Genomic DNA, 25,485 nt, shown 5'->3' on the forward strand with positions numbered 1-25,485 from the left:
AACGATCAATGGCTTTGATCATGACGTCATCCGCTTTCCATTTATCTTGCAAATTCTTGGCTTTGCTATAGGCGATGTCATGATCCATGGCTATTCGGTCTAATCTGTTTTTTGGCGTGTCCCCGCGTTTCAAACGTTTGGCTAGTTTCGTGCCAGGGCCAGCATAATTATAGCCACCAGGAATGTGAAACTCCATGCCTGTTTTCTCAATGGCTTTTTGAAAATCAAATTTCCCCCCTCGCTGTCTCCGTCTACGGGGTCTTGAACGTTTCCGCTTACCAGTCTTTGCCATCGAGTTTGCGTCTAGTCGGAGTACCGAAGGGTTTCCACCCAGGGGCTGGGGCTAACGTTTTCAAAGCTTTTTCGGCGGCCTTTTTCAGCACAGTTTGTTTTAAACCTTCTTTTTTTCGTTCCTCACTCTGGGATTTGCGTGTACGTCTTCTTATGGCTCTGAGACTGTCTCTGGCTAATTCACCCGGCGTTTTCCAAGGCGATTCACCTAACTGGTCTGAAAAGGGTAATTCTGTGGCTAATTCTTCCAAAGACTTTTCAGGAGTCTTGAAGGTAGACGAAGCAGACTTTTTCCTTTTAGGTGTCTTCGGTAACAAACGCTTTCCTTTCGATCCAGTCTTAAAGGACAACTTGGGTTTTTTTCTGCTTTCCGGAGTCTTGGGCGACTGTTTAATAGCCGGTGTCACAGGTGTTTGTGGTACGTTAGGGGTCGTGGCTTTCCTTTTTATACCCTTTTGGATTTTAGCAATGTTACTCATAAATTGTTGCACGGGACCCACCGCTAAATTATTGGCATCGTCATCATACGTGTCGTCATCATCACGCCCTATAGCGCGTACACCCCCAGGCTGACGAATTTTCGTGGTCCATTGTCGTAACTGTCGGTTCACGGATTTCAAACGGGGTTCTTTCCAGGTATCGGGGGCAGGACTTTCTAGCAACAGTTCTTGTTGGGCCGCTAAACCCGCTGCTTTAGTCAGACGACTATCATCTAAGAGGTCTGACTTGTATTTATCCCTTAGTCGTAAAAATTGAACAGAGTTTTCCACGGGCGTGCTACTAATACCATCCATGGTCAGCAATGAATGAACATCAAAGTCCCAGGGGCATACTTATACGTTTTTGGACCCCCACCTCTTGGGATATTTTTCTTTCATGCGTTGATGAAGGTTTTTCAACAGGGTGACCAACGTCATCAACCCTTCTAGCACACATAGCAGTCGCTGGAACAGGACTTGTTTCATCTTAATAGCGGTAGCGGGTCTTAGCACAATGATAGCAACGTTTTAACTCACTCCAAACACCTGCGCCTAATTGATGAATCATGAGGTGACGTCTTCTTTTTATACTCTGACGGGGACTGGCAATCAGGCGAAGCTGTTTGCTGTAGGGTTTTAATTTGGGCACAGTTTTTCTGCCAGGACGAATCACCCCACGCAAGGTATTCATGACTAATTCACTCACAGCATTAATTTGATCTGCATTGGCATAGCGAAGTTTTTGTTGACGTCTGTTTTGGTTGGCTTCCTTTAAGACATCTTTTAAAAAGGCCCGTTGTCGTGTCATACGTCCCGTCATCGTGCTTTAGTCCTCCTTTGGGGTCTGCGTTTCCTTTTATACTTCTGTTTGGATAAGGCATGTAAAGCTTTCATGGTCCCATAATTGGCTGCAGCGCCGAGTCCTCCCATGGCTGCCGCTTTCCCTCCAGCCACTAAGGCAGGGATCGCTGCTGCTAAGAAGGGAGCTATCCCTCCACGTTGTCTTCCCACCCCAGGTTTGTGCTTTTTAGCCAACCCTCTCCGTCGTTGTCGTCCTTTGGCCATGGTTAATGAATCGCTCGTGAATGAATCTCCTTTTATATCTTCGTCAAACGTATGAACCTGAGGTTTCCCCTCACGTTGGGTTAAATGACTCCATACGCGAAAACGATCGTCGGAGGCTGGATGTAAATCCAACATAAAATAACCAAAGGGGCGAGCCGTCAATCTCAAAAATAATTGAAGCACTCGTCGCCATTTCTCTGGATATACTTGCAGCAACAAGTTACGGATGCCCGTCTTGTCACGAGGACTTTTGAAGCAAATAGCATAATGCGCATTGCGGTTAATGGTTTTGGCAAATTTGCCGGGAGGAAAGAGATCTTGGGTTAGATACAAGGCGGTAATACCACGATGATGAGAATCTTTGGTAAATAAATCCAGCACGCGTTTATCATTGCCCGATTCCTCCATCAGATCATCGAGAATGAGAATCCCATGATGTTCAGGTTTAAACCATTTGACTAACGCTCCTTCAGGAGGAAGACCTTTGTAAAAGTGAACGTTGGAGTGTTTTTTCATACGATCAAAACGTGGTTGCCATCGATCGTAGCAGTAAACCATCTTTTGGGGAGAGGGATAAAACAGTTTTTTCTCTTTCAAGAGGTTTTCGACCAATTCACTCTTGCCAGACCCAGACGGGCCGGCAATAATTACACTAGCAGGTTGACGAATCATGTTTCCCACGGTTTACGAAAGTGAGTGTAATGACCAGTCGCTCCCACTGCACCCATACGTTTATAGCCTTTGTCCTTGCCCAATTTATACCCAATTTTGGCGGCTGTGGATAAGACGGTGCCAAGTCCTTTGCCTCTCTGATAATGACGGACGTTGTCTTTTATACCCTTGAAAGCTTGCTTGGCTAAAAAAGCACCAATTTTAGCAAAACTGGGAGAGGGTCCTGATAAACCCATGGCTACGCCTTCGGCAATTTTATCCACTAAACGGGGTTTTCTTTTAAATCGGGCGCCCCCTTTTTGACGTTGGCGTCGTGTTCGCCTCACAGTGCGTCGTTTTCGTCCCATAGTGTATGATACAAACGCGGAGAAGCTAATTGAACAATCAGTTGCATGTGTTCTCTTAAATAGGTGTCGCCCATCCATTCAATATAGTGTTTCATGGCCTCCCAAGCTTGTTGTTGAGCCAACTGAACCGCCTGCTTCCAATGAGACCCATCCCATTGGTCTTGGTCAAAATTCTGCCAGGGATGTTGACTCATATACAGTACCTTGGCTTTGGCAAAGGCCTCATAGACTCGACGGGAATCCTGACGTGTAATCATGCTGAAAGTACACACGATACAGTCTGGGAGAGACTAAGGCTAGGGTAGTAAACACCACCTTTTTAAGGACTGGTTTGTCCAACAGAAAGGTGTTTAATGCAGACCATTGATGAGATCTGGCAAGAGTCATAATCTCCACCCAATCTTGTAAAGTACCCAAGGGCCAATGACAATGACAGTACCATTGATACAACAAATAGATATGGGCTTGCGTAAAAGCCAATCCCTCTATGGCGTTTTGCTCATCCCGACGGGTTAACATGTTCAAGAATGAAAGACACAGAGTTGGGTACACATATTTATTGTAAATCATAAAAATAGCAAAAGGCGCAACGGCTTACATTGGATTGTTGACAACTTAATTCTTTTCTAGACAGCTGTGTCTTAATTAGACGTTGAATCTTTTCACCCGCACGACGATCATTTAATACTAAATTTTGCGAGTTCCATTGCGCTAAAAAATCTTGAAAGGATTCATTCCTGGCTTTGGCTTTTAAAAACAAGAGCGCATAATGTCCACAGGTTTGACTGTCCATGGCTTGCAGGGTATGATCACTGGTAATGACTTCTTTCCATTGCTTGAACCAAGCTTGTAACTGTGGGTTCTTGTAAGTGAATAAGGGCAAGCCATAACTATCAAAGACCTCACACACTCGGTTTCGCGTCCAAATAGCTAACCAATGTTCCCCAGGTTGACCTTCGGGGTCTGTGTTGACAATGTAAGCATCACTCAAGACTCTCGTTTTGGGAACGGTCGGTAACTTGTCCGCTGGAAACACCCCTCGAAACACTTTGTTCAAGTCAGGATCTTGTCTGGCTAAGTGGTTCAGGACCGTATCACTCAGAGCTACGAACTCCATCTTAGCTGTTGACAGAATAAAGAATTCCGCCCCACTGGTCTATTTCATAGATATTTTCATACTCGCTCCAGATCACCACGGTAATGTTGTGACCCACCGCTGCGCGGAAGTCAATTTCATAGCGGACATTGCCTGTGAGTCTGGGATTTCTGTACTCAGGGTCATCTGCATCGCCTGGAACATTGTTGAACATGAACAGGGTGCAATTTTTGCCTTGTCCCCAATCCCCTGGCCGCATCATAGGTATTTTATGATGTTTGTAGGCCCCAGAGGCAGTAAGGAATCGGTCATACCCTACCAAATCTTCTGCTTTGGTATTGCCTGTGAGTTCCAACGATCTGTATGGGTACTCTTCGCCGTCAATCGTTTGTCGGACTCGGGTCACTCCAAACTTTTGATAGGCAAAGGGGTAGTGTTGCAGACTTCCATGGTAATTGGTGGAATTCATTAATCCTATAATGACCTTCCCAGGAACTTTGTTCACGAAAACATTGTCCTGTTGCCATTGAGTGCTATGGCCATCAAACGAGTAGGTTCTGATTTCACTGCGAACCACAGGATATTGTACTTTCTTGGTTTTACTAAGGCTACGTTCTTTCTGCAGTCTGGTATACACGGAGGCATTGAGAGTGACTTTTTTCATCCACAAAGTGACAAAGATGTCATTGTCTTCTAGGGTGGGAATCTTTTTGCCTACGGAGGTGGTCGTGTCTGGCGTTCCAAAGAGAAACAGGTTACTGTCGTTCAAATAGAGTTCTAGATCAATTTGAACCCCTGGCACCAGACATTTGCCGGTTCTGAACACGGACACGTGAGGTTTGATCATAAAGGTATGATACGCTTTGCCTAGCAAACGGCGGGTTAAGGACTTGAGCCCTGTTTTTCCATCCCAGTCACTGGGATTGGGCTTATCATTAGTACCAGCATTGGTAGGGGTTAATGAAGCACGCACATTCAGTTCATTGACCCATCCTTGAGCAGCCAGGGTGGTTTTTCCTTCTTCACGACTGTAATTCAACATTGTTTCTACGTAGGCTTTGTGGTGATAGGCATTGCTTTGCTCCGTCATCAATACGCCGTTGAAGCTCACATTCATTTGATTAAAGAGGGTATGCCCAAAGTTGTTGACACAATACACATATTTTGTGTCATTGCCATCTGAGGCAGCTGTTTCATCATCATCAAGACCTCCTGTGCCTGTCGTATTCATACGTACTTTCACTTCCGACTTAGTTTCATTTAAATCATAGTAATCTTCGGAGGAGGGGACCGTAAAGAGAATAGGTCGTCTCCCCGTATTGGCAGGTTTGAAAGGAATCCAACGTTTGGCTTCATACCGATAGTCAATGTCTGGGACGTCGAACAGATTCAATGACATGTTGACAGAGTGATGGCTTAACGTCGTCTGCGACGCCTTTTATACTGTCGACCTTTGGTGGTCCATGGATAAGTGACTTTGTGCAAACGTCCTCCTTTCTGTTTAGCGCGTCTATTCGCCTTTTTTCGTAATTGACGTAGCCTCAAAGGGTCTATCCCATAAGGTCTGTAGGAGGTCATGGACCAGGGATTCATGGGGCTAAAAATAGTGCCACCCCGTTGGTAGGGTGAATTGTAACGACCCACGGATCGTTGATGTTTCACACGGGATTGTGATTTTTGTCCACGTTGCATGATTACACGCCTAAAATGTCTTTGACGCGTTGTCGTTTCTTTTTATAGCTTTCTTTAACTTTGGTTTTGGCATAACGACCTACGGCTGCGGGAATTTTACGTTTCAGACCTCGTTTTAACACTTGGCTTGAACTTTTAACGGCCTCTGCGGCAGACGCTCCTTTTTCATACGCGTCAAGGCCATGTCCAATGGATCGAAGCAATGTGGGTCCAGCTAATTTGACCAACTCTTGTGAAAACCCTTTTCCTTTCAGAGTGGGGGTATGATATCGTGTGAGTGACCCACCCAACATGATGAAAGACTGCGTCATCAGAGAGGAGAGGGTTCTTTTATACTCGTCGAAACCCTAGGGTCACGAGTGTTTTGCCTGTAGGTAGGACCAACAAGGATCCACGAGGCGTGGCGAGGGACACTTCAATGATTTCCACTCGTTTGCTGCGCAGTCGAATCCATTCGCGATGAAGGGGTTCTACCGTAGCTCGACCCTGACCCCGACGTTCCAATTCCACTTTTCTCAACAACGAATGTTTTTGGGTCCCAACGATGGTCGATTCGACTACATCGCAATACAACATCACCGTTTGTTTGATGGTTCCCACATGTGTATTAAACAAGGCATTTAAGTTTATGAATTGCCAATCGACGTAGCGGGTGAGATACATATACTGCTTTCCTTCCTCGATCTTGACTTTGAATAACTCATTCCCTCCCATTAAATCGTGTGGTTTAATCCCCACAAAGTGTTCTCCTAACCACTGATACCTTTGATTGGTTCTCGTAGGAAGTGTGGTATCATTATAGGTATTGGTGGGTAATGCATAGTCTAAATTGGGTCCTAATTGATACTTGTCGTTCTTGTCTTTGGTAAGGAGGCCAAACTTTTGAGCAAAGTCGACATGAAACCCAACGGTTGATAAGGGTTGCACTTTATTGGCCGCATCGCGAGCATAGACATCTTGAGGAGGGACGGCTTTTAAAACCAGCGTGTCTTGTTTCCATTCAAACGTGGGTTTCCAAGTGGATTTCAAGGATACAGTGGCTGCTTCATTTTTGACTGTTTTCCAAGCGACTGAGGTGGTCGTCACATCTTTCATCATGGTTTGATCCATGTGGGTGATAATATTATGCCATAATTGAATACCTGAGGTGACCGGAAAATCGTTTCCCATCACGTCCTTTAAGGTCACCTCTTTGTCTTTGGCTTTAAAGTCCACCAACCATGAATTATCCGCTGCTTGGTGACGTTGGGTAAATGTATAACGATATTTGATTAACCCTATATCCTGATTAGAGGAAAGAACGGTGGGACTATGTCCCTCGTCAGCCACGGAGACACTCCATAAACTCGCTTGCCAAGTGTCTCCCGGTAAATTCAATATGGTGGGTAAACGGACTTTAAAATTGTTGTTTTTATTGTTGGGAAATTCATCAGTGGGATCACTGATGAGAGTGATACGAAATTCATTCATAGTTCTTGCAAGTCTTTTTTCCAAATCCAACTGTTATACTGTTTGGGCCACCCTTTCCACGCAACAAACACTTGATTTCCTTTTCGTTTTAACACTTTTTCCACCCGAAATAATGCCTGATCGGGGAGTAAAACCTTTTGAAGATCTGCTTCATAAAATGTGCCTTTTATAGGTGTACCATTCCATTCTGTAAGGGTGTAGGTGACAACGGGGCGGATGGTTGAAATCCCATGGACTAAAAAGACTTCTTCTGTCCAACCAGGCAAATAACCTTTTTGAAACACCCGATGTTTTTTGTTTAAGCGTACTTTATCTCCCACACGCAGTTTAGGACGAGCCCGTTTGCGTAACCGTTTTTTATACAATCGATTCCAAATCAAATATTCATTGTCCGGGGTCACATGAGCAGGTTTTTCTTGAATACTGGAATGAACGGTGTGATTGTATTGCTCCACGATGAGGGGAAGGGCTTTCAAGTAGGTGAGGGTATTGGCGGCAGTGAAATAGCGATACAGTTTGGTTTTTAACGTTTTAATCAACACTTCCGCTAAAGCGGCTTTTGTATCCCCTTGGGTGGAAAAATGGTCTACTTGGTGTTTTTTAAAAAAGGCTTGCACCTTAGCGTTCATGAACTCTGTCCCGTCGTCTGATTGCACCCGTTGAGGTTGTCTGGGGCTAGCTTGTTTCCATAACGTCTGTAACGCTTGCACCATCACCGCACCTGTTTTGTTTTTGATGGGAATGGCCCAGGCATATTTGGACAGGACATCCACCACGGTTAAAATGTACCGGTGACCTTTATTCCATTTGGCTAATTTCTGGACGTCCATCAGATCCATCACCCACTGTTGATCGACTTTAAAGACCATGACGGGTAAGGTAGGAAAATGGCGACGTCGGGGCTTGTGTAACGTGTAACTCAACAAAGTTTGTAAGACTTGACGGGCTTTGGATTGAGTGAGTCCATGGGCTTTGGCAAATTTAGCCACACCTCCTAACGAGCCAGATTGGGAAGGATCGACATAGGCGTTCGACAGTTTTTGCGCCATGATACATGAACCACTGTGCTAACAAATAGGACAATGAATACGTCCTTGACGAATAGTATGTCTTTAAATAGTGAAAAATCCAAGACCCCTGAGTGGGAAAATGACGATGCAACCATGTCATGTAAATAGCGTAACGACCCCAACTGCGATGTGTGTCCATCATATACTCAAATAAGGCAATAGGTGCACAGCGCTCTTCTGGAATGGGCCTGTCTTGGGCTAGTTTTTGACAAATCCACATAGTGCATCTATACTCTAAGGTGTTCATGGTGAACAATGATAACTATGAGGAGGTGGCTGTGCTTTATACTTCAAAAACGTTTTTGGCATACCCTTCCGTTCCAATACATGAAGGACATGGTATGGCCAAAATGGTATCACCGGGTTGTTTCGAATCCAGATAACTTTGACACTTTGGACAGAGCAACTCGTACCGCAATTGAGCATTATCTGTTTGTAATGCAGCTATTTCCCCTTTCATGACCTCAATCTGTTTATCTCGGACCTGTAAAAGGGCTCGGAGTTGTTTCAATTCCACTTCACAATCATGCCAAGCCTGGGTCATTTCTAACAAGCGCCTAGCTGTCATGATGAACTAACAATGAACGCTGTAGGGTAAAACGTGTGGCTTTATAACCCAAACCCTAACCCCATGGTAGTAGAGGATAATGGGGATTCTGGGACAAGAATACCCTCATACAATAAAATAACCCTAACCATAACTCTAACCCCAAGGGACTAGGGTTTAACCCTAACCTCATTAGCATTTTAACCCAAACCCTAACCCTAACAAAAGAACAAACAACAATATGAGGAGTTTAAAGGGTGTTTTATTCTTAAAAATTAACACATCTTATAGTAGGACCTTCGTTAAGGTCTTTTTGGTGCAAATCTACTAAATGTTCAAAAAAACGTTCTTGGGCTGGGGTTAACGGTAACCCTTGTTGTTTTCGTTTACGGCAATACGACGCCAAACTGCACACTTTTTCCGGCAAGTCACCAAAGGGCCAGGGTCTCTTCACAAACTCAGCAATGGCTTTTTCGTTTTGAGGCCAAAATCCTGTGACGGGTTTGCACTGCTGATGACAGGCTTGCAAATACTTTTCATCTGCAGGCGATAGACTTTTGCCTTGATTTTTCCTCTTTTGCAAATAGGACGCTAAACTGGCATCACTAGGAGGTAAGCTTCCAAAGGTCTTCGACACAGAGGTTTGAAACTCGTTGTTGGCCATGGCATTGATGTCATCCCATTGGTCTCGTTTCTTGATTACCTCCGCTATCTCGGGACTCCAATGAAAGGTACTTGGCAGGGATTTTTTCCAAGGATTTACACTTTGTTTGGTCTGCCGCTGCTGCTCTTGTTGTTTGGCGGATTCCGCAAACTGATTGAACCAGGAATGGTCGGTTTGTTGTTTTTTCCATTTCTCTATATTTTGCTCTGCTTGTTGCAACCAGGTCTTGACAGGATTTGGTTTCTTGTCTGTTTGTTTTTGTCGAAACAACGGGGTGTGGATCCACTGAAAAAACTTGCAGCGAGCGTCTTGAGTGGAACCACCACAGGTGAGAAATACTTTGTTGAGATTTTTGGCAGTTTTACTTAACCGCATCTTGGGAATCAATTGGCAATGACACATTAGATTACCCCATTTGGCATGGACTTCAGGATGAATCTCTTGTTCAAGGACCATTTTGACTTTTTTCTTATCTTCGTCTTTCCCATAATACGAGGGACAGGGTTTCTCTTGATCCCCAAATACTAGGAGAAACTCGGTGGTTAATGGTTCATTCCCGTGGAAGTTCATGATGATAACTGATCATGGTTCAACACATGCCGTGTATTTAACAAAACTCCTATGACGTCATTCCCTCCCTAGGGAGCGGGCAAGTCTGGGTCATGACGTCAATGGACCTCCCCAGGGAAAGGGTAAAACATGACAAACAACATGCACTCACGTAGCAAAAACAACTTTAATACAATCACACGTTTTACATCAATTTAAGGAAATTGAAATCCTCCTTCGGTTTTCTGCTTTTTCTCCAGGCTCATCCTGTCACTGACCATGTCCGCCAGTCGTTTCTTCAGGGCTTTTCGGGTGGCTGTCTTGGGTACATAGTTGGGTTTGGGGGGCTCATGGATCCACTGAAAATACCCACATCTGGCTTCTCGAGGTTTGGGACAACCTAGGAAGACTTTGTTCATGTTTCTGGGTGTTTGACTCAACTGCAATTTTGGCACTAATCCACAACGACAGCTAAGGGTTCCCCACTGATTGAGTATTTTGCTGTGTATCTCGTTACACAAGGCTTCCGCCACAATCTGCTTGTTCTGCATACTGCCAAAAAAGACCGGGCAGGTATAGCACAGGACTTGTCCTTGGTTAGGAAGGACAAAGTTGGTATGCAGTGGTTTGTTTTCATTTTCCAAATACTCCAACATGTTAGCCAGTTGCTCTGGTTCCTCCGCAGGCCACCATTCCACGGTTCGATCCTCTTGGGTCACTGCTACTCCCTCTTCCAACACTTTCACAGGCGCTAGGTCAGGTTGTGTTTCCATAGAGCTTGGACCATTGAACATGTCATCTAGCATCATCTCTTCATAGCTTGGAAGAGACGGTCTAGGATACTCTTCTTTGTTTCCTGCTAATGACGGACCAGGCATGAGAAGGTTGGTGGGCACTGTTGGCTGAGGTGGAATGACTCGTAGTTCATTTCCACCATATGGTGGATCGTCGATCACTTCTTTAGGGTTCACTGTTTTCTTGGTTTTCTTGCCTTTGGGACGTTTGTTGCTTCCTTGAATTAGTACTTGAGGTTGAATCATTCGTTTTTCCAACTTCGCCATCTTGGGGTCGTCAGGACGAGTTATGGACTCCTCATCAGAGGAACCAAATATAGCGTTCATGGTATCCTGAAGTTCCGACATTCTGCTTCGTTGCAATTGCTGAACGGTCGGTTCTTGAAATTTGCACATAATGACTTTTTCACTTGAACACATTACTTTATTGAGCATTTGGGTCCTAAGGGAATTGGTTCATGACGTCAATCCTTCCCTGGGGAGCGGGCAAGTTTAGGCCATGACGTCAATACCTTGTTTACGCTTGGGTGGATGACGTGAATCTAGTCACGTTCGCGTTCCTTTTAAATAGCATGACTCTACCCAGAGACTTCGTTCACTCTCCAAGTATGGAGACTATTGGAGTTGTTGCTTTCTGTCACGGCTTTAAAATCACCGATGAGTTTTTTCTCTATCGAGAAATTGGTTTATGTAGTCGAGATGGATATCATCATCTTTTGTTGTCTTATTCTCCCGGACATGACTTGTCTGCTTTTTCCAATGAGACCCAAATGAGTATTGATGAGCAAATGAAGTACGATCATGGACTAACATTTGACGACACATCTGGACGAGATCAGAATTTGGTTGCTGCCGATGTCAAACGATGGTACCAGACTCATTGTCCCTCCGATTGCCCCGCTGTAGGTTTGCTAGATGTTACTCCACCGCTGAAAGAGCTTTTTCAAGCCATGGATATCCCTACCGTGGACCTTCCCATCGGTTTAAACGAGATCCATGACCTGCCTATAGGTACCACGAATGTCATGTCACCTAGCGATTTTATACATTGGTGTAGAAATCACAGTGATGGCAAGCTTCCTGTTTGGCATGATTATTGCGCCCGCGTCCTGGTGTGTAAGCTCAGTTGGTGGTTACGCAAAACCTTGCACGTTCAGCCCTCGGTCCAAGAAGTCAATGCTCAGCGTGTTTTGTGGCAAAAGCGTTGTGACGAATTGTTGGAATGGATTCTATGTGACTATTGTATTCAAGAAAAAGATGATGCTTTTGCCAAGGGGTTAGGATTAGATTGGGTGCCAGACAATTGCGATGGCAAATGTAAAATAGTGCAGTACATTTTTGAAAGAGAAATAACAGACCCTAGATGGGATTTTTCTTATGAGGATGAATTACCCGAATGTATGCGAAAATTGGCGATAAAAGTGTGATGTGTGATAAAATTTCATTTGACCACCATGACTCAACCGAGTGACATTGTTTACCCTGTTTTTCAAAAAGAAGCTAGACGAGTCCCAAAGGAAATACATTAGGGTGGACAAGTCAGTGAAGCATGAACTGTCGATATAAGCAAGTGATGTTGTTGACTCACCATCAGTGATGACTGATAACGAGTGGTTTGCAATTGTGGGAGAAGCCGTGATTTTTTGCGCCAGTTTAGTTCAGAAAATCAAGACGTTGAAGCAGCAACTTCAATCTGCCCAGGAGGAATTGACAAGACTCAAAGCCGTTCTCAAAAACCTGGAAGAACGACATGGCTACGACACCGTGCACTAAGATGGACACGTTGTTGAAAAAACTAGATCCTGGAAACTTTTCCAACTACAAAGAGTTTATTCGCGCTTTGCTCATTGAAGCCTTGGCTAATACAGAGTTTACTTTTGACGAGTTGAATTACAATCTCTATGCTTTGAACAAAAAGATTTTTAATCAACTGAACAAAGAAACGACAGCCTTTTTTAAATTCTTGCATCGAACACCTGATGTGGATTATAAAATGACGGAGTGACTTGCTTGAGTTCCATTAAACACTGCCTTTTCTGGAAGGAACATTGACACCCTTTTCAACTTTATCGAACGTTCCAAAGTACAACCATAACAAAGAGATTTTTGAACATGTTTGTGAAAAAGCCATTACTTATTTTGATGACTATGCTCCTAAAAGCCTCAAGTCCTGTGGGATTTGAACATGTCCGGGCAATGACGTCATTGCATTGTTCATTCTCTGGACATTGACGTCAAGACATCATTGTTTGATCTGTTTATATTTCCCTTTGACAATGTGATTCTTTCATTCCATGAAGCAAGATGTCAGACGTGAAACCTTTTACGATTATTAGTGGTGGCGCTAACGGAGTCGATTTAGAAGCAGAACGCTTTGCCAGAGACTTTGGTTTACCTGTACAGATATTCATTCCACCTTGTCACCCAAGAAGCAAATACCTGTCTCCATTAACTCATTCACAGTTGAGAGAAGCCATTCCGATCACGAACCAAGTATCTGCTCGATTGAACAAACCTTTGAGCAATCCCATCAGCTTACAATACATTCACCGAAATTATCATGTTGTGAAACAGGCAGAAATGGTACTGGCTTTTACAAGCTTTCAACCTGAAAGTAACTTATGCTTTGGAGGTACCGGTTGGGCAGTGGAAATGGCCAAACTTCTCAGGAAAATCCTGTACGTGTACGATGTGCAACGCAATATTTGGTTTTGGTACAGACACGATCAAGATCTATTCTACGCCTGTGATCAGATGTCTGAAGAACAGTTTGCTTTACCCACCTTTCTACCCAAAACGGCCATTGTGGGGATCAGAAACATTTACGATTTTCCAGACGCTTTATTGGAACTTCAAGATACCTTTAAACGTAGTCTCAATATACCTGTATAAAGTTTCTCATTTTTACACAGATTCTGTAAGTTGGTCTCGGTAGTATAATGGCTAGTATCTCTGCCTGTCACGCAGAAGATCTGGGTTCAATTCCCAGCCGAGACGTTGTTTTTTAATAAAGTGTGATATTTTTACTCTCATTCTTTGTGGTGGTCTCGATTGTATAGTGGTTAGTACGTCTGTTTGTGGCACAGAAAGCTCGGGTTCGAATCCCGATCGGGACCTTCTTTTAGACGTTGATCGTTTATCAATATCTGAAAGACTTATTAATTTTTCCTTCTTTCTTTAAGTTCGGAACGCGCTAGCATATGGTGTTAACGTTAGTACGGGCTTCCCTCTTTTCCAACATCCCAAGGTTGTAAGTTCGATTCTCCCTTTTTACATCCTTTTTCTATTTTTGGTACTGCGCATGCGTTGTGCTTTGCGCCTGCGCCCTGCGCAGGGGACCCTTTTTCCTCTCCCACGTGTCTGACTTGACTTCTTCGTTTACACATATAAGTTCACGTTTGACTATTGTATAATAACAACTCAAATGTCCTTCCTTTATGCTCCGACGACTTCCGACTGCCGACCACTTCCGATGATGTCATCGCTTTCCGATCCCTTCCGACGATTACCCGAACCCGATCACTTCCGACTACACCCGAGCCTCGTTCTAAGATATTTCCGATTTCCTTTCGATTACCCCTCTCCACCAATCAGAATGCTGCTAGAACAATGGGGACCCAACAGACTACCAATGCTGCTTGCTCAATATCTCGACATACGCACTGAAGCGTGAAATAATTGTTTTATAACAAAATCAAAGCGATCAATGCAGCAGCTAACTACACAGGGGAATTCGAGTTGTCAGGCAGTAAATTTCAATCAAATCTTGGTCAAGCGAAAGGAAATTTGATTCGAGTTGAAGGGGAATTCGAGTTATCCAAGATCGAGTTATCGTGGTTCTACTGCATTTCCTACTTCTCATGTTGGGGATTACTTGTTCGAGTAAATTAAACAAGAGATATGTATCCTTCCATGGATTTTTATTTTCAGATTTGACCTAAGCCGTCTGCACCTTAAGACTGTTTTAGTTTGTTTCGCTTCTGTTTAGCAAAAGTTGTAATAACTGGTAATAACATCTCTTTGATCTGTGAAGTCAAATTAGCAAAAACTAATTGCGTGGTCTGATTTGCAGTGATCAATCTCGTTTTCGTAGAGAATCATGAACGTGACAGACTGTTTCCGAAAAAAGGCTGGTTCTTTGTTCTGAGTAGACAAAGCTGGTTCAGGATGTGATTTCTAGTCATTTCTAGTTGTTTTATGAAGATAAACTTTTAAAGCGGAATCTTTTCAATTTGGAGTCAGAAAGTGAAATGTGCTAAAAACGGCTTTCATTTTATAAAGGATGACTTATTATCGTTCTATGCCGGGTGCAGTTATGAATCCCTGTGTCCCGCAGTATGGCTATATGGCCGGTAACCGGTCAAGGTGTTAAAAACACTAAATGGCCGGCAGTCCTATAATCTCAGTAAATTTCACAAAATCGAAAGATTCTGGCTAATCTGAACTATCATATGTCGATTAAGGACGGTGCCCACTATTGTAACTGCGCACATTTTCTGCGCATGCCAAGGTAGTCGCGCGCGACGCGAAAGAAATGCGCAACACGCAGGACACGCGGACTGGTTTTGTCTCCTCTAAGTCTGGGAGGTTCTAGTTTTTTTCTTGTGGAAAAGATGCGTCATGTTTCAACAGATGAAAAACAATTTCTATTTACAATCCCTTAAGAGCCAATGTCAGTAATTTTCGAAAATCGGTTGACAGTCGTGATTTTTTGAATTTCTTCATATTTTGCTCAAATAATCTCTATAGTACACTTATTTCAAAAATCACATTAAAACTTGTAACGGCTTTTTATTTTTTCCTGAATCGGGCAATGTTTGAAAAACGCTAAATCGGCGCTCTTTCGAGTATGAAATTAGCCAAAATTAAGCATTTTCTTCGCGCTCGTACATAAAAACAGGATGATATCTCTCAGTGAAATCAAGTCACAAAGCAAACACAGACTTGTACTTTATAATTCAGCAATTATCTTCAGATAAGCTGTTTAAATGTGACTGTGTCGGCCGCAAGAAGAAACACGATTTCGGCTCTCTTCAAAAATGGCAAATTTGACTTAACTTCACCATCGAAAAAACCCAATTGGTACATAGAATTTCAACATGAAACAAACACTGTTTTAAAGCATATCCTTTGCCGTTTCTTGTGTTAAAAAATTTTTGGCGGCATTACAAAAGTGCGTCGCTGAGACACCGAAACGTGCAGGGTAGTTTCGCACGTTGGAACGCTGCAACAAACTAGCCGTGAGTGTCGGCTCACAAACGTTTTTGCAAACTTAGCTTCTTTTACAAGGGGCACATTACGGGAAGCTCTTAAGATCTTTTGAAAAACACTTTTCAATTTGATGGTTATAAAAAAGAACTAAGTAGATTAACACTGCATTTGATTGCACGCACGGTAGCTGAAAAAGACAACGCTGCTAATTTCGTGTTGAGTGTAAATATTGACCTCGAGTTTCTGCACCTAAAATAAAACCACTAGAAACGGCTTGCTAGCTCTAAATGAGATACGAGATCTCTAAGAATTTTACTTACCACGGTCGTTTCAACTGCAAGTGGCCGCAGTTTACTGAAATCTTCCGTCGTTTAACCACGGACTAAACCCCGTGCTGCGTGATGAAAGCCCGTGTGTGATTTGAGTCTTGTCACGCAACTGTACAGACAAGGATAAATCATCGCACGAGTTTACAAGAAAAAATAAAATGACAATTAACACTGTTTTTTTTTTTTAATTATTTTTATATTTTATATTCCCCAAAACATGTCGAACTAAACTTGATTTTAGGATGTACAAGCCGAAACTCAAATAGAGAGAGAAAACAAATAGAGTACGCCGAGTCTGCAAAACTTTTCACACTAGTTTTTTTTTATTTGCACTTAGCCTTCCGAGCCTTTGCTTGTAATAAACTAATCTTAACCCCGCTTGGCGTATAGACTTCTCTGTCGATCACCTCAGTATGAATTGAGGGATTTAGCTACACACGTACGCCATATGCAACACGAAGGTAGAGCTGGGAAACGGAAACGAGTAAAACTGTTTAAAGAAAAATTGGCCAACGCTCCGCAAAAGAACATTCCTGAAAAACCACAAATCGACAATGGACAATGGACACATTTGATGAGCGAAATACAAGTATTTAACATGTTTAAATTACTCTGCAGCAAGGGTATCTTCTGGCTAGACCTCAACCTGCTGTTGACGATCTGATCCCCCGCCCCTTATAGGCCAGTCTACACATTATGGCGTTAGACCAGAATGCTCGTACATGCTAGCTCCCGCCTAAAAAAGGAATAGTCACCTGGCTTTCTCCGCCATCACCCCCCGGTACTCTTTCGCAGGCTAGAAAATAAACCAATTTACTGACAAGACTGACAAGTTCTTTTTCATAACGTCAAAACCCGTCGCCCAAATGAAAAAATGCTTTAAAATGCCTCAGCCATTTTACTTATCATCTTTTAACCAAATACGTTGCGCTGAAAAGAGAGAGGCTGAAAATAGCCTTTCATATCGATTTAAAATTTCAGATGGAGAATGCCCTTTTCGCTAGGTCTGCACCTGCAGTGAACTGTGTGCTAAAACTCCTTCGTGGTGGTATCCCTAAGGCAAAAACGACCGCCTAGCAGCGAGGAGTGAGGAGAGAAGTCTGTGGCCATTTTCGAAAAGAGAAACATCTGCGTATATCATTTTCTTCAGGCCGCTCAGAGTCATCAATTAATGTGCCCTTACGGACCCCTTTTAAATGAGCAGACAGTAGGCTCTTCTGGAACGGTACAACGTGATTTGTTCTCCGCCACCCGGAACCAAACATTTAGCGGTGGTGAGGAAAAACTTTTATTTTCATGCGCCAATTTTGTGGATCAAACAAAGTCTGCTAGCTCTAAATGCAGCGATAAAGACATGAATTTTTGTATGTGTAGGGTTGATGAAGAAGAAGAAGAAGGAGAAGAAGAGTCGTGGATGAGAGGACAACAAACGTGCCCTCTTTACAATACTTTAACATGTGAACAGTAAGCTCGGAGGGCAGCATACAAAGGCGCCACTGGCAGCCGCTCTCAGTCCATTTAAGAGCTTACTGTACCAACCCAACCCGTGATCCTGATGGAGAACCCAATGCCAACCAACCCACCCATCTCCTCTTCCTGCCCTAAACTTAAACAAACTAAGTAGACTTTTCATGACATTACCATTGTCACCTGAGACCTCTTGTAACGTTCACTAAAATAATAGCAAGCACCTTCGTAGCCTATTCAGAGACCCTCTACTTTTTCTTTCGATCTATTTTCTCTTTGGAGATCGTCGATTTCGCGTATAAAAATAAAAACCGCAGGGGATTTATTGACCATTAGCGCAAGGGGATCTCTCTCGCGCGCTTGCTTCGCTCGCGTGCTGGTCCATTTTCGAAACGAAAAAAGAGTGTAAAAGCTGCACCTTCGTCGCTCAGAGAACGTCTGCGTAAATCATTTTCTTCAGGCCATACAGAGTCATCAATCAATGTGCCTATGTGGACCTCTCTATGAGCAGCCAGTAGCCTGATCTAGAACGGTACCACGTGATTTGTTGCACCGCCACCCGGAACCAAACATTTAGCAATGGTGAGGACAAACTCTTATTTTCAAGCGCCAGTTTTGTGGATCAAACAAAGGTCACCTAACGTAAATGCAGAAAACCTTGCTTTTATCATTAGCATGGTAGGGTCGATGTTTGGTTATTGCCCTACATTCTCACGTGACTAACAATTCAGGAGCATACCAAATGACTCACGACATCTTTTCTATGATCACAATAAATTCAGCATTACTGGGGCCACAGGCGTCACAAACCAAGTCTGAATATGTGCCAGATGCAAAACGAACATACATAAAAGATTTGCACCGTAAAACATTTATACCAGGAATTTCTTTTCTGGCGCGTTACGCGTCACGCACTTCCGGAATGTCATCTTCCCTCGTGTCGACAGATTGAAAACATACACAAACTTAACTTTGATTCTGCCTTGATGCAGAATTTACTTTTTGATACTGTGACCCCGTCTAGCATTTAAGTTCAGGTAAGTAAAGAACTTTTCTGATTTTAAGGTTTCAGAACAATTAAAACTATAGCAAGCGAGTGTTTCGACAATATTCCCCTCTACTAACTGTGATTTGAAGTGCGTATTCGTGTCTCTTCATTATGGTTTATCGCAAAAATCAGTTGAAAGGAATCATGTTAAACCAAACAGAAACGCCGAAATATAATCTGAACCCGTTACAACTCTGATTAGGGTTTAAATGTCGAAGTAACTTATGTTTGAAAGGATTAATATTCCAAGCGCCGAAACTTGCTCTTTGCACGCGCTTTCCTGGTGTCAAAATATCCTTCAGGTTTTGGTCTCTCGACGGTGCGCATTTGGAATGCCGCCAGAAATATTTTAACACAAACAACAGCAAAGGATATGCTTCAATACAGTTCTTGTTTCATATTGAAATTCCATGTACCAACTGGGTTTTTACGATGGTGAAGTTAGGTCAAATTTGCCATTTTTGAAAAGTGCTGAAACCGTGTTTCTTCTTGCGGCCGGTACAGTCTCATTTAAACGGTTTATTTAAAGTTAATTGTTGAATTATATAGTAAAAATGTGTGTCTGTTTTGTGACTTGATTTCATCTAGAGACATTATTCCGTTTTTATGTACGAGCGCAAAGAAAATGCTCAATTTTCGCCAATTTCATACTCGAAAGAGCGCCGATTTAGAGTTTTTCAAACTTTGCCTGATTCCTGAAAAAATAAAAAGCTGTTACAAGTTTTAAGGTTATTTTTAAAATTAGTGTTCTATAGAGATTATTTGGGCAAAAGATGAAGAAATTCAAAAATTCACGACTGTCAAGCGATTCTCGAAAATTACAGACATTGGCTCTTAATAGGCAAGGATAAGTAAATCAGAAGAAAAATAGCTCTAAGTCCTCCGCTTAATCGAGAAACTGCAAGGTTACCTTTCACTCGCGTCCTTCGCGTTTTATCGGCTAATCGGCTATAAACACTTTCCCGAATATTTCTTTAACTTTGTAAGATTTTATGCAATTATTCTCCAGAAGATAGACTTAAAGCGTTCGAGTACATACAGATGTCCCTTTTATTGAGAGTCCAAGGCTTTTATTTGTCGAACAAACAAGAAAAAAACTATTACAAGATTGCTTGGATTGCTGAGATCGCAGCTTTGCAAATAGTTGCGGACCGCAAAGGAAACACTTTCATCGTGGAAAAAATCGTAAAATGTTATGCTTTTTACTATTATCACTGTTATTTAAGCATTTTGGCAGTACTAAGCATTAAAATTATTGACTCATTGGGTAGCTCGTCGTGTAGATAGCATTTCTTAAGGTTCAATTTCACGCCACACCTAATCTGGACATCTAGACATAAGCTGCCATTTGGCTGTTTACAAACTAAAGACGGAAGGTAAATAAAGTATTTCCAATCCAAGACTTTCTTAGGTTTAACAGACACTAAAATTAACATTTAGGAGCGAAAAAATAGTGAATGAACATGAAACGGAATGCTACAGTAAAAAAAAAATCAAAACGAAATATATAAAATGATTTTTTTTAGCCCAGTTTATATATGAGGGTACATAAACGCATCCGGTACAACTACTTTCGCAGTATTCAGCTTTCTTAAAAGAGAGCTCATGATCATGTATGGAACTTGAGTCTATATATGCAAATCATTTATGTAGTATGAAACTTCTGGCAAAGCCCGAAAGAGATAGCGCAAAGCATAGATATAAGCTCACTGAATGCATGCAAGTTTAATAACATATTCGATCGAGGTACCAGGTAAAATGATAGACTACGATAGAAGGTTTACAATCCATATTACATCTACAGTTAAAAAAATCTTGAGGACATGTACAGGTAAGCAAACGATTGAAAGAGTACCTGTCTAAGAGTCCTTGTCGACTATTTTCCACTACAGTTCAGTGGTTTGTTTACAGCGCAGGCCTTGGATCTTGAGCTCGCCATACTACTCTATGTGCGCTGGAAGTAATCTTTAATACCTTGGATTGCTCTTCTCCAAAACATTTTTGTTAAATTTTTGAGACGGAGAAGCTCCAGTTGAATGAAATAGTATAATTTGCTTTCCTTATAGTCCGTGAAATGTCGTGCTTCACTTTCTGTTTTGCTCTCTTCTGTGAGTTGTTGTTCTCTGACTGTCAGCCATTGTGGATATCCCAGAGTACTCCGCGTTGAGTGAAGCAATAGTGAAACTGAGCAGGGAGGGGGTGGGAAAAATTGTAAATAACCCCCAAAGCGTTTGCGTTAAGGTCGAAATCAACCAATTTAACTTCTAAGAACGCGTGGTAACCCCTACTTTTTATTTTACCAAATGAAAGAAATAAGCCTACTCAGCAAACGATCAATTTTTGGTTCGGGGAAATGTCGTTTACACTATTTTTAAGGCAACGCGTGGAGAGGGGTAACTGCTGATAACTTCCCAGTTGTCAATCAATCAATCAATCATTTATTTTAACACGTTGCGTCAAAGAGCTAAAAAACTCGTTCAAAATACGAACGTGTATAAATAAAACCCATAATAACTACAGCTATATAATATTATTCAATTTTAAAAACAACTCAATAAATATATACATATAAAAAACTTGGTAATAAAAACATAAAATATAAAAAGCTAAAACCGACTAAAAAGCCACATACCAAAAACGTGACTAGGAAAACTATAATACTCGTTCTAAAACAGTTAAAGGCTACAATCGTGCACTATAAGACGCGTTCTAAAAAGCTACAGTCGTACAATTTACTTCTGAAGTCATTAGCATCTCTTGAAAGACGCACTTGAGAAGGCAAACTGTTCCATAACTTAGCTAATGAATAAGTGAAAGAATTCTTCTTAAATTGAAGATTAAAGTTAGGTAATTCCAAATTCAAGCCCTCGCCTCTTAGCCTATACGGTGTATGCCTGTATTTAAAAAGGCTTCCAATATAAGTAGGTCCCGTACCATTTAAACAGTTAAAAAGAAGTATTAACGCCTGGTGTAAGCGCCTACAATATAAGGATTTCATGCTAGCCGTAGTGAGCAGCTCGTCGTATGACATTGACTTGTTGTGCCCGATTAATGTTCTCAAAATATAACAGTTGCCATCTTCGAGACGGTTGCGTTGACCCGTACCTATGCCTACAAACAAAGGACTGCAGTATTCGAGATGAGGTAATATAAATGCTTTATAAAGTTTTATCATTGCATCATGAGGTAGAAAACGCCTTATTCTTCTCAGTGCAGAGGCCTTCGCGTAGACTTTCTTCAGTTGATCTGATATGTGTTCTTTATAGGATAGGTCCTTGTCTAGAGTAACTCCAAGAATCTTAATAGATCGGAGAAATTCTATTCTAGCATTATTAAGAAATAAAGAATAACGATAGGCACAGGGTCCGACAGATAATGCTTGAGTCTTAGTACTGTTCACTGTTAAATGGTTAGACTCAAACCACGACGAAAGAGTCTGAAGATCTTTGTTGAAGGAAAATTCTAGAATGGTGGGAGATACATCAGACAGGTAGGCAGTCGTGTCATCAGCGTACAGCCGCAATGAGACATTAGGAACACAGAAATTCAAGTCATTAATGAATATGTTGAACAGCAACGGCCCCAATAGTGAACCTTGAGGAACGCAAGATTTAACTTTTTTGAAGTTAGAGCATACGCCTTCTAATCTGACACATTGTTGACGACCTAGCAGGTAGGTGGACATCAGTTCCAAGGCATGAGGAGAAAAGCCATAGGCCTTCAACTTCGCGAGCAGAAGGCTGTGGTTTATGGCATCAAACGCTTTGCTCAAGTCCACAGCGACCGCCGCTACAGCTTCCTTGTTATCAATACTGTTCCTCCAATCTCCCGTCATTTTTAGCAATGCAGTGCAGCAAGAGTGAGTTTTCATAAATCCAGATAAGTTTGAGGACAAAACGCTATGAAATGCATTCCAAGTTTGGTCGTAAATAACTTTCTCAAATACCTTCGATAGCGAAGTTAATATTGAGTATACAGTTGTGCTGATACTTTAAAAAAAACGTATAAAGAGCAGTTGTTGTGTTATCATTTGTTGCTTATTTTGAAACCTTGTTGCAATTATCATTGCATTTGTGCTAGTTTACGTGTACACTCTGAAATTTGGGGGAAAAATAACTTTTTATCATTTTTCTAAAAAATGCCTATTCAGCGTTTTTCTCCATATTGAAGCGCAGTTATCTCTGAAAAATGCGCCGTTACCCCCAGTTTTCTGTTTGGATTTCAATAGCCGCTGATATGATCTACTTGTCTCACGTAGTCATTATCTGAGAAAAAAATACTTCCCATTAGTGGGCACCATCCTTAAGACAGGTCAAGCGATCCTGAAATGCTTTATAGATCTCAAGTCTAGTGTTTGGTTTACGCTGGGTTCAGAAGACGAAACCGTGTTTTGTGACACTTAGAACTTTTTTCAGCTCTACTGCCGGTCAAGGTTTTCAAAACACTAAATGGCCGGCAGTCCCATATCTCAGTAAATTTCACAAATCGAAAAAATTCAGCCGTTCTGAACTATCATAAGTCGTGATCCTGATCAAACCAGCCGGTTTTGTGGGATTTCTATATCATGTTTTTGTTGGTCTCGAGTCTTTGGATGTTCGTTACTATTCTCTGTCCAAAGCATGGCGTGACAGGCGACGTTTGACGTCATAACATCTTGACCTTTGATGCGGTCTCCTGCGGAAAACCGGCGGGAAAAGTCTCCACGCGTTAGTTCCCTTCTGAAGCTGTTTCATCATAACGTCAACAAGATAATGCTGAAGTGTATTTCAGCTCCAGAAGGGAACTAACGCGTAGAGACTTTGATCAGGATCACGACTTACGATAGTTCAGAACGGCTGAATTTTTTCGATTTGTGAAATTTACTGAGATATGGGACTGCCGGGCATTTAGTGTTTTGAAAACCTAGCCTGCGAAAACATCCGTTTCTCCTCGCTCTTCGCCGCTGGGGACGTTTCGCGCGGTCGCGCGGAGGAACGTCTGCGACTCAGCGGCAGAAATTCCATACTGATGACGTAAAATCTGTCCGGAATCCGGTCAGAAGCGCTGATTGGTGGACGGAGTAGTTACATTGTTTTAGCTATTATTTACGAATGACAGACAAAAGACAAAAGGCCACAAAGGTCAAATGTAAATGCGAAGAATCTCTAACAAAACAGTCAATATTTGTGGAATCTAGTGTTCTCTAGAAGAAGCATTTGAGTTTTGCTGGGGCTCGTTGGCAGATGAACACAACACTTTACCAAAATCGAGCAGAAGACACGTAAAAGTGGACAAATTTATATTTGGAACCCCATGACTACCGGATTTATTATGTAAACATTGATTTGCGCCATCAGTATGGAATTTCTGCCGCTGAGTCGCAGACGTTCCTCTACGCGAAACGTCCCCAGCGGCGAAGAGCAAGGAGAAACGGTTGTTTTCGCAGGCTATTGAAAACCTTGACCGGCAGTCGAGCTGAAAAAAGTGCTAAGTGTCACAAACACGGTTTCGTCTTCTGAGCCCAGCGTAAACCAAACACTAGACTTGAGATCTATAAAGCATTTCAGGATCGCTTGACCTGTCTTAATCTGATAGTTAAGATTAGCTAGAATCTTTCGATTTTGTGAAATTTACTGATAATATAGGACTGCCGGCCATTTAGTGTTTTGAAAACCTTGACCGGTTAACGGCCATATAGCCACAGCGAAAATTTGATTTGCGCTTAAACGTGCATTTAGCTATTTCATATAATCTGCCAAGTATTGATTGGTTCAGTGTTATAAATGTACAATTCCCTGCAGAGCAGTTCAACTTCGTTGCCTTAAACCAATCAAAATACTTGGACAAAAGTTTCATATCAAATAAAAATTCCAGATCATTAGGATATTTCTTTAGGGAAGAGGCACCCAAAAATGAATCATGTTTCCAATTATTCATCACCCTACCACAGGATATCAACCATATGGCGACGAAAGAATAACATTGGTGATTTGCTAAAACGGGGCGATTAAAGGCGATTTATACAATACTGACACGCACGAGATTCTCTTGGTTCACGGTAGCACTTTTTTCCCTTTGCAGACAAAATAAATGTGCCACGAGCACTTTCGCCGCATTTGACGCTAAAAGAATTGAGTTGTCTTTTCACAGACCAGTGTTCATAGACAGACCTAGCAATTAACTTGGTATAATGAAACTTTTGAAAATATTTTATTTGTTTAAGGCAACGAAGTTGAATTACTCTGCAGGGAATTGTACATTTATAACACAGAACCAGTCAATACTTGGAAGATTATATAAAAAAGCTAAATGCATGTTTAAGCGCAAATCAAATTCTTCTGCAGGGCACAGGGATTCATGACTGCACCGCATCGAACGATAATGAGTCATCTTTATAAGACGAAAGCTGTTTTTAGCACATTTCACTTTCTGACTCCAAATTGAAAAGATTCCGGGTGAAAAGGTTATCTTCATAAAACAAAGGAAAGGGATGACTAGAAATCACAACCTGAACCAGCTTTGTTTACTCAGAACAAAGAACCGGCCTTTTTTCAGAAATAGTCGGTCACGTTCATGATTCTCTACGATAACAAGATTGATCACTGCAAATCAGACCACGCAATTTATTTTTTGCTAATTTGACTTCAAAGATCAAAGAGATCCAGACCTTGAGATAAGGAGAGGGGGGCGGTCATCCAGACCCTTAGATGGGGAG

The 25,485-nt window shown here is 42.1% G+C and overlaps 1 protein-coding gene and 2 non-coding genes across 3 annotated transcripts; 2 read left to right on the forward strand and 1 right to left on the reverse strand.

Annotated features, from left to right (window-relative positions):
* Positions 1–3,972: 3,972 nt before the first annotated feature.
* On the reverse strand, positions 3,973–5,349 carry LOC140953790 (uncharacterized protein F54H12.2-like). The gene has a single exon (XM_073403175.1). The coding sequence runs from the start codon at positions 5,347–5,349 to the stop codon at positions 3,973–3,975; it is 1,377 nt and encodes a 458-aa protein (XP_073259276.1).
* An 8,312-nt stretch (positions 5,350–13,661) lies between these two features.
* Trnad-guc (transfer RNA aspartic acid (anticodon GUC)) lies at positions 13,662–13,733 on the forward strand. Its single transcript has one exon. It is a non-coding gene; the product is annotated as a tRNA-Asp (tRNA).
* Positions 13,734–13,780: 47 nt separating this feature from the next.
* On the forward strand, positions 13,781–13,852 carry Trnah-gug (transfer RNA histidin (anticodon GUG)). The gene has a single exon. It is a non-coding gene; the product is annotated as a tRNA-His (tRNA).
* Positions 13,853–25,485: the final 11,633 nt, after the last annotated feature.

This window comes from Porites lutea, chromosome 12 (genome assembly GCF_958299795.1).
Source record: "Porites lutea chromosome 12, jaPorLute2.1, whole genome shotgun sequence".
NCBI classification, from domain to species: domain Eukaryota; kingdom Metazoa; phylum Cnidaria; class Anthozoa; order Scleractinia; family Poritidae; genus Porites; species Porites lutea.